This window comes from Arachis ipaensis, chromosome B02 (assembly GCF_000816755.2).
Source record: "Arachis ipaensis cultivar K30076 chromosome B02, Araip1.1, whole genome shotgun sequence".
Taxonomy (NCBI): Eukaryota; Viridiplantae; Streptophyta; class Magnoliopsida; order Fabales; family Fabaceae; genus Arachis; species Arachis ipaensis.
The window spans coordinates 65,130,578-65,145,948 of NC_029786.2; the positions used below are offsets into that span (position 1 = coordinate 65,130,578).

General features: G+C 37.8%; 1 protein-coding gene and 1 long non-coding RNA gene across 3 annotated transcripts in view; one reads left to right on the forward strand and one right to left on the reverse strand.

The window, feature by feature from the left end:
• The window catches only part of LOC107625394 (3-oxoacyl-[acyl-carrier-protein] reductase FabG-like), an 18,921-nt gene extending 17,862 nt beyond the window's left edge, over nucleotides 1-1,059 (reverse strand). Inside the window, exon 1 of the mRNA XM_016328025.2 lies at nucleotides 637-1,059. Coding sequence (XP_016183511.1) covers nucleotides 637-976 — 340 coding nt within the window. The 5' untranslated portion in view covers nucleotides 977-1,059. The remainder of the gene's footprint in view (nucleotides 1-636) is intronic.
• On the forward strand, nucleotides 1,616-3,583 carry LOC107625395. 2 transcript variants are annotated; one of them, XR_001617248.2, is made up of 4 exons: nucleotides 1,616-2,220; nucleotides 2,469-2,560; nucleotides 2,875-3,027; nucleotides 3,120-3,583. It is a non-coding gene; the product is annotated as an uncharacterized LOC107625395 (long non-coding RNA). The 2 variants fall into 2 exon arrangements; XR_001617247.2 differs by having other exon boundaries at nucleotides 2,469-3,027.

Sequence of the window (15,371 nt, forward strand, 5' to 3'; positions counted from 1 at the left end):
TCAATATCAATATATGTATAACCAATTTCATTTTCATTCCTCTTCTTTCACAGACAAAAAGGAAAAAATAGATTTAATTAGTTAATTTTTTTTATGTATGGGTTATATATGTTTGATATAAAACATTTAACCGAACAATAATATGATAATTAAAATATGAAATTGAAGACACAAATAGTAATTTTCTTATGCATTTGGTATTTTAAAAGTGTATTAAAAATACAACAACTTAAGTTTTTAATGAAATCTTTTTATTTCTTTAATATTTTTTTAACATATTAATATTTTAGAAGTGTATTAAAAATACAACAACTTAGGTTTTTATTGAATTCTTAAAATATTTTTTAAGAGTCTTTAGTTTAATTTATGGTAAAAACAATATGAGGACTTGAATTCCAACTTCAAATTGGAATTGCGTCCCTCCGCTATTGTTGAGGGCTCAAAAGTCAAAAGGGTAGGTCAACTGGTCAACACAGTGATAAGCCTTGAGCCTTTGATACTTCTTCTCGGTTAAAAAAAATGCATAGTTAACAATAATATTTTTATTTATTTATTTTTTACTTTTGAAGAAAAGAAAGATCTCATTCCTCATAATCCAGGGTTGTTGACCCCAAAATTCAGTGATGTTCCAATTACCTCTAACACCGGCGTTGTTGATCAACGCATCAATACGGCCAAATGCATTCCATGCATTCTCCACGTACTTCTCGATGGTGGCGCCGTCGGCGGTAACGTCAAGCTCCGCTGCAGCTGCTCGGAGGCCCCCGTTGGTACTGCCTCCACCCGGGGGCGTCGTCATTCCGTTGATCTCCTCACAAAGGGTCTTCAGCCGATCAACGCGGCGAGCTGCTGCGACGATCCGGCATCCCGCCCGAGCAAGGTCGAGGCAGAAGTCACGGCCGAGGCCGGACGAAGCACCGGTGACCATAACAACTTTTCCAGCAAGGGAGTTCCATGGCTCTAGTTGTGACGCCATTTAATAAGTTCGGTGCTTCAATTAAATCAGTGGTTTTGGGCTTATAATATTAGTGAGTTAACTCCCAATTTATACGCGAGAGATTCAGGCGCAACAAAAAAGTCTTAAAAAGAAGTTTGTCAATCCTTCAATAATTTGAAAATATAATAAAAATAATTTATAAATATTATTTTTTTTATTTTTTAATAATATTTATAAAAAATTACATCAGAATATGATACTTAAAGTTTTTTTTTAAATATTTAATATGTAATTTTTTATCATATTTTTAAATTTTTCAAAAACTTATTCGTTGTTAACATTTTTTAAAGATTTTTTTGTCAACAATGTGAACTTTGGGATACATTTTGGTAGTTTCATCTAATATTAGTATGTATTTATATGTATTTATCATCGTCAAGGATGGAAGTGGGTCGCGTTATTCGACAAAAATTCATAGTTCGACTCATTTTAAACTCAACCTATTTCGTTATTTTATTAAGTCAGAGCATATTTAAACTTTTTAAAAAGTCTATAAGTTAAAAAAGTCAAGTCATAGATTAAAAAAAAAGTCTACAAAATTTATTGCACTGGCTTAGCAATTTTTTTTTTAAAAATATTTTTAGTTTGAACTTTCCATTATTCACTCGTATTAAATAAAAAAAAATGTTCTGAAAACCGGTTCGAACCGGACGGTCGAACCGGTCGAACCGCAAACCGCTATCAATTACGGTTCGGACAGAAGGCAAAACTGGCAAATTTGAAAACCGCCATTGGACCGTTGAACTGGCCGAGAACCGGTCGGTCGAACCGAACCGTGACCCGGCCGGTTTTTGAATCTTAACAAAAACGCAGCGTTTTGTTGTGCAGGGATGGCAACCCTAAGTTCCCTAACCCCTCTTCCTTCTAGTCTCCAGCCTCCACAACGCGAAGCAGCAGTCCAGAGTCCAGACTCTAGCAATTCGTCTCAACCTCATCGAAGCCACCGGCGTATGTCCATCCAGCCACCACCGCCGTCCCAACTTCGAGCTTCGAAGGCAACGGCGCAACGTCCGTCCAGCCACCACCGTTTGAGCTTCGAAAATCGAAGCCACCGTCGCCGGTCTCGTCTCTTGCCTCCGTCGCGCAGCCACTTCCCGCCGGTGCCAGCTCTGTTCCACACCACCACGTCGGCCACTGTCTTCCCAGCCATCGTCCCCGGCCACTTCCACACCCTCGCCAGCTCTTCCCTGTTCCAGCCTTCCAGGATCCAGCTTCTAGCCTAGGTATTAATTTTTTTTGTAATTAATAATTGATTTTTGTTACTCTGTTGCTGCTTTTTTTAATTTCTGAATGTGAAATTGTGAAGGAAAATCAAATAATTGATTTTGTGTTGTTGAAATTATTGCTAAAAATGGATTTGATACTCTGTTGCTGCTTTTTTAATTTCTGAATGTGAAATTGTGAATGGAAATCAAATAATTGATTTTGTGTTGTTGAAATTATTGCTAAAAATGGATTTGTTACTCTGTAGCTGTCATTGGAGCCATTCACACAACCACTTTGGCCAAGCTCTCTGCTAAAAGGCAAGAAGTTCTTTCTCCAGCAGGCAACATTGTTGAACAGGTCAATAATACACCCAAGTATTAATCTTGGGAGCTTCTTTTAACTTTTTTTCATCTGGGGTGGTGTTGTGATTGTTTGATTGAATCATTGAATAACTGTTGCATGTCTCTGTCTCCTGATGAGTTTGATTGAGTAGCTCTTTGATTTTGTGACATGATGAACTCTGAAACTGTGAACTCTGAACTGATCCTGCTAAACTGAACTGGATTTTGTGACATGATAAACTGATATAGTTTGTCATTTATTTTCTTTTAAATTAGTTCTTATAGTTTGGCTTTTGACATGATTAAGAAAGATCCATTTTGGTATATTAGGGAACTGGATAATATAAAGATAAAGAGTGCTATAAGATGTTTCAAGATTTTGAGTTAATATACCAATGAATTATCAACTCAATCTGCTAGAGACGCTAGGGCAACTCTTTGGGCCTAATACAACTATCTTTTTGGCTGGCGAGCTTCGAAATGGTGAAGGATTTGTTTCTTTTAACTTCATTTTTGGACCCTAATCCTCACAAGTATTATAAGTTCTGAGATCTTTTTTTCTTTTCTGGTTTCAGATGCCATTCTTGAGTACTTCCTAGAAGCTGCAGTGAACAATTTCAGAATTGGTCGCATTGATCAAAATCTGTGGCATCCTGATTATCGCAGCAACCGAGTTGTTCTTTATGTTCTTGTGAAGAAATGAAGGTTTCAGAATTAATGAAACTATGTTACTTTATAGTTTATACTCTACTAGAGTGTGACCCTCCTACGCTAGGATTCATTGTAAAAGTTATTCTCCTTCCATGTATTATTTTTTGATATCATGCTCATTTTGAGAAGCCTAACAATTTTGTTTTGACAGATAAAAGTGGACTATGATCTGTGAACCATTTTCAGTGAATTCATTCACAACCACTGTTAAGAAGACACAATTTTTTAATGCTTGATGGAACAACTAAAACTCCAATTCTTGCTTGGTTATCATCAAAGGATAATCTCTGAATCCAAAATATTTAATATAGAACAAAGGCTACTTAAATTCTAACATGTAAATTGTAATACAAAGTAAAGTGTTGATTAAATAATTCCTAAAGCTAGATACATATGTACTTTTTAAATTATCTATCAAAAAAATTTTAAAATTAAAAGTTAGTCACAAAAATGACTAATTTATAGTTCAAATAATTTTCATGTGTATATTTTATTTATTATTTTATTATAAAACGGTTTTTTCGGTTCAACCACGGTTGAACTGGTTGAACCTATGAACCAGTGAACCAGTAGTTAGAACGATTCGATGATCGATTCGGTTTTCAGAACCTTGAAATTTATTGTTTTGAGTTATAATTCACGAAATAAATTTTTTAAATAGGTTCATGGATTTATTAAATTTTTAAACTGACTATGCTAGAATCTAAAACAAAACTATAAAAGGTAAGCGACCTAATTTTGGGTCATTTATTTACAATATAAACTAAATTCGTCTAAGTCTTTTAATGTCTTCTTTTAACTATATAAAAGTATTTAAAATATTTTTGTTTTGATAAATAATAATACATATTATTTTTAAATTCATTTCAAAAATACATGTTAAGAATAAGATTGGACACGCTAACACGTGATGGTATTTATTAGGTGTATCCAAGTATGTCTGGAAACATTTTTTTTATTTTTTATCAAAACACAATTGATTACGACAGACATATGTGTCGAACGAGTGTCATGAGTATCGTGTCCAAAATGTATCTGATGCAGACACGATAATTTAACAAAGTGTCTGTACTTCATAGGTTAAACTCCTTAGCAAAAAAAAAAGAGAGAGAGAGAGCGAGAGAGCGAGAGAGAGACAGCGAGAGAGCCAGGGGGATACACTGGGGGGAAAGGTCTTCAAAGAGTAAACATGATAGAGATCCTAGGGTTTGGAACAAAGAAGAGTATCAACGTTTGGAGCTTGATTCTTTTTCCGTATTCGTTGATAATCTGCCGGAGGACATATCAAAAAGAGAACTCTTTAACATGTTCAAATGAACAGGCAGAATCATCGACATATATTTGTCGCGGAAGAATAAAAATGGCCGCGTTTACCTGTTCGCGTTTGTCCGGTACACTACAAAAGGAGGAGCCTTGAAAGTTGTCGTAGATATGAACAGCCTAGTGTTGAAAGGCAAAAGAATTTATGTTGGCAAAGCAAAGTATAGACGGGGACCTTTGAAGCGGAAAACGAAGGAAAAAGAAGTGATGGGGATGAATGGTCAGGATGCCAGTGCAAGAAATCCACAGACAAGGAGCATGGGAGTAGTTGAAGAGAAAGCTGTTAGGCAACCGTCAGATGCTCCAAGAAAGGATCCAACTAATAATGGATGGACAAAAAAGGTAGAAGTTCAGATAGCAAATGAGAACATCGTTTGGCTACAGAGAAGTATTATAGGAGGTACGAAATTGGCAATTGATTTTGATGCACTATAGCAGAAGATTCACAGGAACTGGCCATGTGTGACGCAAGTAAGGGAGCTGGGAGCGTATAAAGCAATATTAACGTTTGACACTGTGATTAGTGCGGAAGAGGCTTACACTTTTAGAATGAACGACTTACTAAAATTGTTTCATACGGTATGGAGATGGGACGAGACTGAGAAGAGTGATGAGCGGATAATTTATACGCTTTTTGGCATTGTTTTTAATATATTTTTAGTATATTTTAGTTAGTTTTTATTATTTTTTTATTAGTTTTTAAATAAAAATCATATTTCTAGACTTTACTATGAGTTTGTGTATTTTTCTATGACTTTAGGTATTTTCTGGCTGAAATTGAGGGACCTGAGCAAAAATCTGATTCAGAGGCTGAAAAAGGATTGCAGATGCTGTTGGATTCTGATCTCCCTGCATTCGAAGTGGATTTTCTGGAGCTACAGAAGCCCAATTGGCACGCTCTCAATTGTGTTGGAAATTAGACATCCTGGGCTTTCTAGCAATATATAATAGTCCATACTTTGCCTGAGATTTGATGTCCCAAACCGGTGTTCCAAGTCAGCATAGAAATTCTGGCATCAAAACGCCCGAACTGGCAGAAAAGCTGGAGTTAAACGCCCAAACTGGCACAAAAGCTAGCGTTTAACTCCAAGAAAAGCCTCTACACGTGAAAGCTTCAATGCTCAGCCCAAGCACACACCAAGTGGGCCCGGAAGTGGATTCTTCATCATTTACTCATTTTTGTAAACCCTAGATTACTAGTTTTCTATAAATAGGACCTTTTGCTAGACTTTTACATAGACTTTGGATCTTTGGACGTTTAGTCCTTAGACCTTTGAGGCTGGCCATTCGGCCATGCTTAGACTATTTTCACTTATGTATTTTCAACGGTGGAGTTTCTACACACCATAGATTAAGGTGTGGAGCTCTGCTGTTCTTCATGAATTAATGCAAAGTACTACTGTTTTTCTATTCAATTCACGCCTACTTCTTCTCTAAGATATACACTCATTCTTCAACTTGATGAATGTGATGATCTATGACACTCATCATCCTTCTCACCTATGAACGCGTGCCTGACAACCACTGCCGTTCTACATGCAAACAAGCTTGAATGTGTATCTCTTGGGTTTCTAATCTAAGATTAAAACCTTCGTGGTATAGGCTAGAATTATTGGTGGCCATTCCTGAGATCCGGAAAGTCTAAACCTTGTCTGTGGTATTCCGAGTAGGATCTGGGAAGGGATGACTGTGACGAGCTTCAAACTCGCGAGTGTTGGGCGTAGTGACAGATGCAAAAGGATCAATGGATCCTATTCCAACATGATCGAGAACCGACAGATGATTAGCCGTGCGGTGACAGCACATTTGGAATATTTTCACTGAGAGGACGGGAAGTAGCCATTGACAACGGTGATGCCCAACATAAAGCTTGCCATGGAAAGGAGTATGAATGATTGGATGAGGGCAATAGGAAAGCAAAAGTTTAGGAGGAACAAAGCATCTCCATACGCTTATCTGAAATTCTCACCAATGAATTACATAAGTATCTCTATCTTATTTTATGTTTTATTCATATTTTAATTATCAATTCTCCATAACCATTTGAATTCGCCTGACTGAGATTTACAAGATGACCATAGCTTGCTTCAAGCCGACAGTCTCCGTGGGATCGACCCTTACTCACGTAAGGTTTATTACTTGGATGACCCAGTACACTTGCTGGTTAGTTGTGCGGAGTTGTGATAAAGAGTTGAGATTACAATTGTGCGTACCAAGTTGTTGGCGCCATTGATGATCACAATTTCGTGCACCTAGTTTTTGGCGCCGTTGCCGGGGATTGTTCGAGTTTGGACAACTGACGGTTCATCTTGTTGCTTAGATTATGTAATTTTATTTTATGTTTAAGCTTTTTACTTCTTATTTTCGAAAAAAAAAATTTCAAAAATACAAAAAAAAATTTCTATTCTGTTCTTCAGAGTTTTTAAGAATGAATTCTAGAGTTTCATGATGATTTGTTGAAGTCTGGCTGGCTGTGAAGCCATGTCTAATCTTTTGAACTGAGGTTTCAACTTATCATCACAAGAGCTTGATGATTTCTATCAATTTTGCTGTTGAAAGTAATGATCTGCTAAAGCTTGGCTGGCCATTGGCCATGTCTAGTGTTTTGGACCGAAGTTTTCACTGAAAGCTTGGCTGGCTAGTAAGCCATGTCTAATTCCTGGACCGGAGTTTTAGACTAACATTGCAATGATTTCTGGAATTCTCATTAAAAAAAATTTTGAATCCCTTTATTTTCCTTTCCATATAATTTTCAAAAAATCACAAAATTTTTTTATAAAATCATAAAGATCAAAAATATTTTATGTATCTTAGTGTCAATTTTTAAGTTTGGTGTCAATTGCATGTCTTTCTTCTTCTTGCATTTTTTCGAATATATGTAATATGTTCTTCATTGATCTTCAAGCTGTTCTTGATGATTCCATAGCTCTGATCTTTAATTTCTCTTATTTTGTGTCTTTTGTTGTTTCTCATCTGCATTTTCAATTTGTTATGGTCCTTAGTATACAAACTTCTAAGTTTGGTGTCTTGCATGCATTGTTTATTTGATCTTAGTTGCATCCTTTTTATTATTGTGTCTCATCATTAAAAATTTAAAAAAAAAATTTAAAATTGTGTCTTTTCAAGTCAATAACACAGAGAATTGAAGATTCAGAACATTCAGCAGAGGAATCACACAGAAAAAGTTGGGCGTTCAAAACGCCCAGTGAAGAAGGAAAACTGGTGTTTAAACGCCAGCCAGGGTACCTGGCTGGGCGTTAAATGCCCAAAAAGGTAGCATTTTGGGCGTTAAACGCCAGAATGGATGCCATTCTGGGCGTTTAACGCCAGGAGGACACTAGAGGGAAGATTTTGTTTTTAATTCAAATCTTTTTCAAATTTTCATAATTTTTCAAAATCAAATTTTTTTTCAAATTATATCTTTTCAATCATATCTTTTCAAAATCAATTTCTTTTCAATTTTTATTTATTTATTACTATTTTCGAAAATCCTTGCTACAATTAGTAATTTAATTTAAAATTTTCAAGTTGTTACTTGCCTATTAAGAAAGGATCAAAAGTTTTAATTCTAGAATCATATCTTTTAATTTCTTGTTGGTCAAGTAATCAACTTTAATTTTAAAAACTTTCTTCTTTTAAATTTGATTCTCAATCATATCTTCTCAATCGTGTCTTTTCAATCACATCTTTTTCAAAATTAAGTTTCAATCATATCTTTTTTATTTCTAATTTCAAAATCTTTTTCAAAAAAAAAACACTTAATTTCTTTCCCAATCTTAGTTTTCGAAAATTATTTACCAAATTTTCAAAATTTCTCTTAATTATTTCAAAATATTTTTATTTTATTTTTGAAAATTCTTCCCCTCTTCTCACATCCTTCTATTTATGGACTAACACTCCTCCTCAATGTACAATTCAAACTCTATCCCTCTTGATAAGTTCGAATTCTCTCTTCTCTACCTTCTCCTTCTATTCTTCTTTACCTCTGACATCTCAAGGAATCTCTATACTGTAACATAGTGGATTCCATACTTTCTTCTCCTCTTCTTTTCATATAAGCAGGAGCAAGGACAAGGACATTCTTGTTGAGGCTGATCCTGAACCTGAAAGGACCTTGAAGAGAAAGCTCAGAGAAGCTAAAGTATAACTCTCTATAGAGGACCTAACAGAACTTTTTAAACAAGAAGAAGACATGGCAGCCAAAAACAACAACAATGCCAACAATGCAAGGAAGGTGCTTGGTGACTTTACTGCACCTACTCCTGACTTCTATGGGAGAAGCATCTCAATCCCTGCTATTGGAGGAAACAACTTTGAGCTTAAGCCTCAATTAGTTTCTCTGATGCAACAGAATTGCAAGTTTCATGGACTTCCATTGGAAGATCCTCATCAGTTCTTAGCTGAATTCTTGCAAATCTGTGACACTGTCAAGACCAATGGGGTTGATCCCGAAGTCTACAAGCTTATGCTTTTTCCCTTTGCTGTAAGGGACAGAGCTAGAACATGGTTGGATTCACAACCTAAAAAAAGCCTGAACTCTTGGGAAAAGCTAGTCAATGCCTTCTTGGCAAAGTTCTTTCCACCTCAAAAATTGAGCAAGCTTAGAGTGGAAGTCCAAACCTTCAGACAGAAGGAAGGTGAATCCCTCTATGAAGCTTGGAAAAGATACAAACAATTGATCAGAAGGTGTCCTTCTGACATGCTTTCAGAATGGAGCATCATAGGTATCTTCTATGATGGTCTATCTGAACTGTCCAAGATGTCATTGGACAGCTCTGCTGGAGGATCTCTTCATCTGAAGAAGATGCCTGTAGAAGCTCAAGAACTCATTGAAATATTTGCAAATAACCAATTCATGTACACTTATGAAAGGAATCCTGTGAATAATGGGATAAATCAGAAGAAAGGAGTTCTTGAAATTGATACTCTGAATGCCATATTGGCTCAGAACAAAATATTGACTCAGCAACTCAATATGATTTCTCAGAGTCTGTCTGGAATGCAAGTAGCAACAGGCATTACCAAAGAAGCTTCATCTGAAGAAGAAGCTTATGATCCTGAGAATCCAGCAATGGAAGAGGTAAATTACATGGGAGAACCCTATGGAAACACTTATAATTCTTCATGGAGAAATCATCCAAACCTCTCATGGAAGGATCAACAGAGGCCCCAACAAGGCTTCAACAACAGTAATGGTGGAAGAAATAGGTTTAGCAATAGCAAGCCTTTTCCATCATCTTCTCAGCAACAAACAGAGAATTCTAAGCAAAGCCACTCTGACTTAGCAACCATAGTCTCTGATCTAATTAAAACCACTCAAAGTTTCATGACTAAAACAAGGTCCTCCATTAGAAATTTGGAGGCACAAGTGGGTCAGCTGAGCAAGAAAGTTACTAAACTCCCTCCTAGTACTCTTCCAAGCAATACAGAAGAGAATCCAAAAGGAGAGTGCAAGGCCATCAACATACCCCACACGGCCGAACCTGGAGAGGAGGAAGAGACAATGATCTCCACTGAGGAAGACCTCAATGGACATCCACCGGTCTCCAAGGAGTTCCCTAATGAGGAACCATGGGAATCTGAGGCTCACACTGAGACCATAGAGATTCCATTGAATTTACTTTTGCCATTCATGAGCTCTGATGAGTATTCTTCCTCTGAAGAGGATGAAGATGTCACTGAAGAACAAGTTGCTAAGTACCTTGGAGCAATCATGAAGCTAAATGCCAAGTTATTTGGTAATGAGACTTGGGAGGATGAACCCCCCTTGCTCACCAAAGAACTGGATGACTTGACTAGGCAGAAATTACCTCTAAAGAGACATGATCCTGGAAAGTTCTCAATACCTTGTACCATAGGCACCATGACCCTTGAGAAGGCTCTGTGTGACCTAGGGTCAAGCATAAACCTCATGCCTCTCTCTGTAATGGAGAAGCTAGGAATCTTTGAAATACAAGCTGCAAGAATCTCACTAGAGATGGTAGACAATTCAAGAAAACAGGCTTATGGACTTGTAGAGGATGATGTTTTGGTAAAGGTTGAAGGCCACTACATCCCTGCTGATTTCATAATCTTAGACACTGGGAAGTGTATGGATGAATTTATCATCTTTGGCAGACCCTTCCTAGCCACAGCAAGAGCTGTGATTGATGTTGACAGAGGAGAATTGGTCCTTCAAGTGAATGAGGACTCCCTTGTGTTTAAAGCTCAAGGATCTCCCTCTGTAACCATGGAGAGGAAGCATGAAAAGCTTCTATCAATACAGAGTCAAGCAAAATCCCCACATTCAAACTCTAAGTTTGGTGTTGGGAGGCCACAACCAAATTCCAAGTTTGGTGTTGAGAGGCCATCATCATGCTTTGAGTATCTGTGAGGCTCCATGAGAGCCCACGGTCAAGCTACTGACATTAAAGAAGTGCTTGTTGGGAGGCAACCCAATTTTATTATATATATTTATTTTCCATTATTATTTTATATTTTCTGTAGGTTGATGATCATGTGAAGTCACAAAAATAATTGAAAAAGCAAAAACAAACTGAAAAACAGAATGAAAAATAGCACACCTTGGAGGAGAAGCCTACTGGCGTTTAAACGCCAGTGAGGGCAGCAGAATGGGAGTTAAACGCCCAGTCTGGCACCATTCTGGGCGTTTAACGCCAGAAAAGGGCAAGAAGCTGGCGTTAAACGCCAGAAATGGGCAGCAACCTGGCGTTTAACGCTAGGATTGGCAGCAGAGGGTGTTTTGCACGCCTAATTGGTGCAGGAATGAGAAATCCTTGACACCTCAGGATCTGTGGACCCCACATAATCCTCACCAACCTCAACTCACTCTCTTTCTTCTTCACACCTTTTCATAATACTCTTCTCCAAATACCCTTCACCAATCAACTCAATACCTCTTTCCCAAAAACCCCTCACCTATCAAATCCTACCCTCTTCTCCATAACCCTTCACCAATCCACATCCATCCATCATAAACCCCACCTACCTCACCATTCAAATTCAAACCACTTTCCCTCCGAAACCCACCCATACATGGCCGAACCTTACCCTCTCCCCACTCCTATATAAACTACTCTCCACCCCTTCATTTTCACTCATCTTCAACACTACTTCTCCCCCTTGGCCGAAACAATAACCCCTTCCATCTCCTCTATTTCTTCTTCCTCTACTCTCTTCTTTCTTCTTTTGCTCGAGGACGAGCAAACCTTCTAAGTTTGGTGTGGTAAAAGCGTTGCTTTTTGTTTTTCCATAACCATTTATGGCACCTAAGGCCGAAGAAACCTCTAGAAAGAGGAAAGGGAAGGTAAAAGCTTCCACCTCCGAGTCATGGGAGATGGAGAGATTCATCTCAAAGGTGCATCAAGACCACTTCTATGAAGTCAGACCTAAAGAATTGGCTTACAATAGTTTGGGGGAAATACTTAGATTTCAGTGCAGAAAATGTAAGGTTGGCATTTAACTTGCCCATGATGCAAGGAGATGCACGCGCCTACACTAGAAGGGTCAACTTTGATCAAAGGTTGGACCAAGTCCTCATAGACATTTGTGAAGAGGGCGCTCAATGGAAGAGAGATTCAAGAGGGAAGTCGGTTCAACTAAGAAGGCATGACCTCGAGCCCGTGACTAGGGGATGGTTGGAGTTCATCCAACGCTCAATCATTCCCACGAGCAACTGGTCTGAAGTTACTATAGACCGGGCTATCATGTTCCATAGCATCATGATTGGAGAGGAAGTAGAAGTTCATGAGGTTATATCCCTAGAACTCTACAAGGTGGCAGACAAGTCCTCTACTTTGTCAAGATTAGCCTTCCCTCATCTCATTTGTCACCTTTGCAATTCAGCTGGAATTGACATAGAGGAAGACATCCTCATTGATGAGGACAAGCCCATCACTAAGAAAAGGATGGAGCAAACAAGAGATCCCACTCATGGACAAGAGCATGAGGAAATTCCTCATCATAAAATCCCTGAGATGCCTCAAGGGATACATTTTCCTCCACAAAATTATTGGGAGCAAATCAACACCTCCCTAGGAGAATTAATTTCCAATATGGGACAACTAAGGGTGGAGCACCAAGAGCATTCCATCCTCCTCCATGAAATTAGAAGACCAAAGAGTTATGAGAGAGGAGCAACAAAGGCAAGGAAGAGACATTGAGGAGCTCAAGCACTCCATTAGATCTTCAAGAGGAAGAACAAGCCGCCATCACTAAGGTGGACCCTTTCTTTAATTTCCTTGTTCTTTATTTTCTGTTTTTTGAATTTTTATGCTTTATGTTTATCTATGTTTGTGTCTTTATTACATGATCACTAGTGTCTAAGTGTCTATGCCTTAAAGCCATGAATATGAATCCATCACCTTTCTTAAATAAAAAATGTTTTTAATTGAAAAAGAAAAAGAAGTACATGAATTTTGAATTTTAAAACAGATTAATTATTTTGATGTGGTGGCAATACTTTATGTTTTTCTGAATGAATGTTTGAACAGTGCATATTCTTGAAATTGTTGTTTATGAATGTTAAAATTGTTGGCTCTTGAAAGAATGATGAAAAAAAGGAGAAATGTTATTGACAATCTGAAAAATCATAAAAATGATTCTTGAAGCAAGAAAAAGCAGTAAAAAGCTTGCAGAAAAAAATGGCAAAAAAAAGAGAAGAAAAAAAAAGAAGAAAAAGAAAAAGCAAGTAGAAAAAGCCAATAGCCCTTTAAACCAAAAGGCAAGGGTAAAATAAAAAGGATCCAAGGCTTTGAGTATCAGTAGATAGGAGGGCCTATAGGAATAAAATCCTGACCTAAGCGGCTAAACCAAGCTGTCCCTAACCATGTGCTTGTGGCGTGAAGGTGTCAAGTGAAAACTTGAGATTGAGCGGTTAAAGTCGTGGTCCAAAGCAAAAAGAGTGTGCTTAAGAGCTCTGGACACCTCTAATTGGGGACTCTAGCAAAGCTGAGTCACAATCTGAAAAGGTTCACCCAGTTATGTGTCTGTGGTATTTATGTATCCGGTGGTAATACTGGAAAACAAAATGGTTAGGGTCACGACCAAGACTCATAAAGTAACTGTGTTCAAGAATCAACATACTGAACTAGGAGAATCAATAACACTATCTGAATTCTGAGTTCCTATAGATGCCAATCACTCTGAACCTCAAGGGATAAAGTGAGATGCCAAAACTGTTCGGAAGCAAAAAAGCTAAAGGCCCCGCTCATCTAATTAAGATTGATCTTCATAGATGTTTTTGGGATTCATTGTATATTCTATTCTTTGTTATCCTATTTGATTTTCAGTTGCTTGGGGACAAGCAATAATTTAAGTTTGGTGTTGTGATGAGCGGATAATTTATACGCTTTTTGGCATTGTTTTTAGTATGTTTTTAGTATATTTTAGTTAGTTTTTATTATGTTTTTATTAGTTTTTAAATAAAAATCATATTTCTGGACTTTACTATGAGTTTTTGTGTTTTTCTGTGATTTCATGTATTTTCTGGCTGAAATTGAGGGACCTGAGCAAAAATCTGATTCAGAGGCTGAAAAAGGACTGCAGATGCTGTTGGATTCTGACCTCCCTACATTCAAAGTGAATTTTCTGGAGCTACAGAAGCCCAATTGGCGCGCTCTCAATTGCGTTGGAAAGTAGACATCCTGGGCTTTCCACCAATATATAATAGTTTATACTTTGCCCGAGATTTGATGGCCCAAACTGGCGTTCTAAGTCAGCATAGAAATTCTGGCGTCAAAACGCCAGAACTGGCAGAAAAGCTGGAGTTAAACGCCCAAATTGGCACAAAAGCTGGCGTTTAACTCCAAGAAAATCCTCTACACGTGAAAGCTTCAATGCTCAGTCCAAGCACACACCAAGTGGGCCCGGAAGTGGATTCTGCATCATTTACTCATTTCTGTAAACCCTAGATTACTAGTTTTCTATAAATAGGACCTTTTGCTAGACTTTTACATAGACTTTGGATCTTTGGACGTTTAGTCCTTAGACCTTTGAGGCTGGCCATTCGGCCATGCTTAGACTATTTTCACTTATGTATTTTCAACGGTGGAGTTTCTACACACCATAGATTAAGTTGTGGAGCTCTGCTGTTCTTCATGAATTAATGCAAAGTACTACTATTTTTCTATTCAATTCACGCCTACTTCTTCTCTAAGATATACACTCGTTCTTCAACTTGATGAATGTGATGATCCGTGACACTCATCATCATTCTCACCTATGAACGCGTGCCTGACAACCACTGCCGTTCTACATACAAACAAGCTTGATGGGATCGACCCTTACTCACGTAAGGTTTATTACTTGGATGACCCAGTGCACTTGCTGGTTAGTTGTGCGGAGTTGTGATAAAGAGTTGAGATTACAATTGTGCGTACCAAGTTGTTAGCGCCATTGATGATCACAATTTCGTGCACCAAAGAGCGAGTCTAGAAGAGTTTGGCTGGAATACTATGGTGTTCCATTACATGCATGGTCAAGAGACACTTTCTGCTGGATAGGAGAACAGTGGGGTGAAGTGGTGGAATGTGATAATCTGACGGAATCGTGTAACTCATTTAGTGCAGGAAGAGTTCTGATTGATACGTGTGCTTTCGACATGATTAACGAATGGATACATGTTACAATAGGTATGAGTGGGTTTGACGTAATGGCACGAGAAGTGGGTGGAGAGGTGTATCGAGAAGAATGTTTCCGGAAGCGAAAAAACAACTCAGAAGATAGACACAAAAGTAGAGCAGAGGTGGAGAAATCAGAAACTGGTAGCACTGGTAGCACAGTCGTTCGTAGTGGTG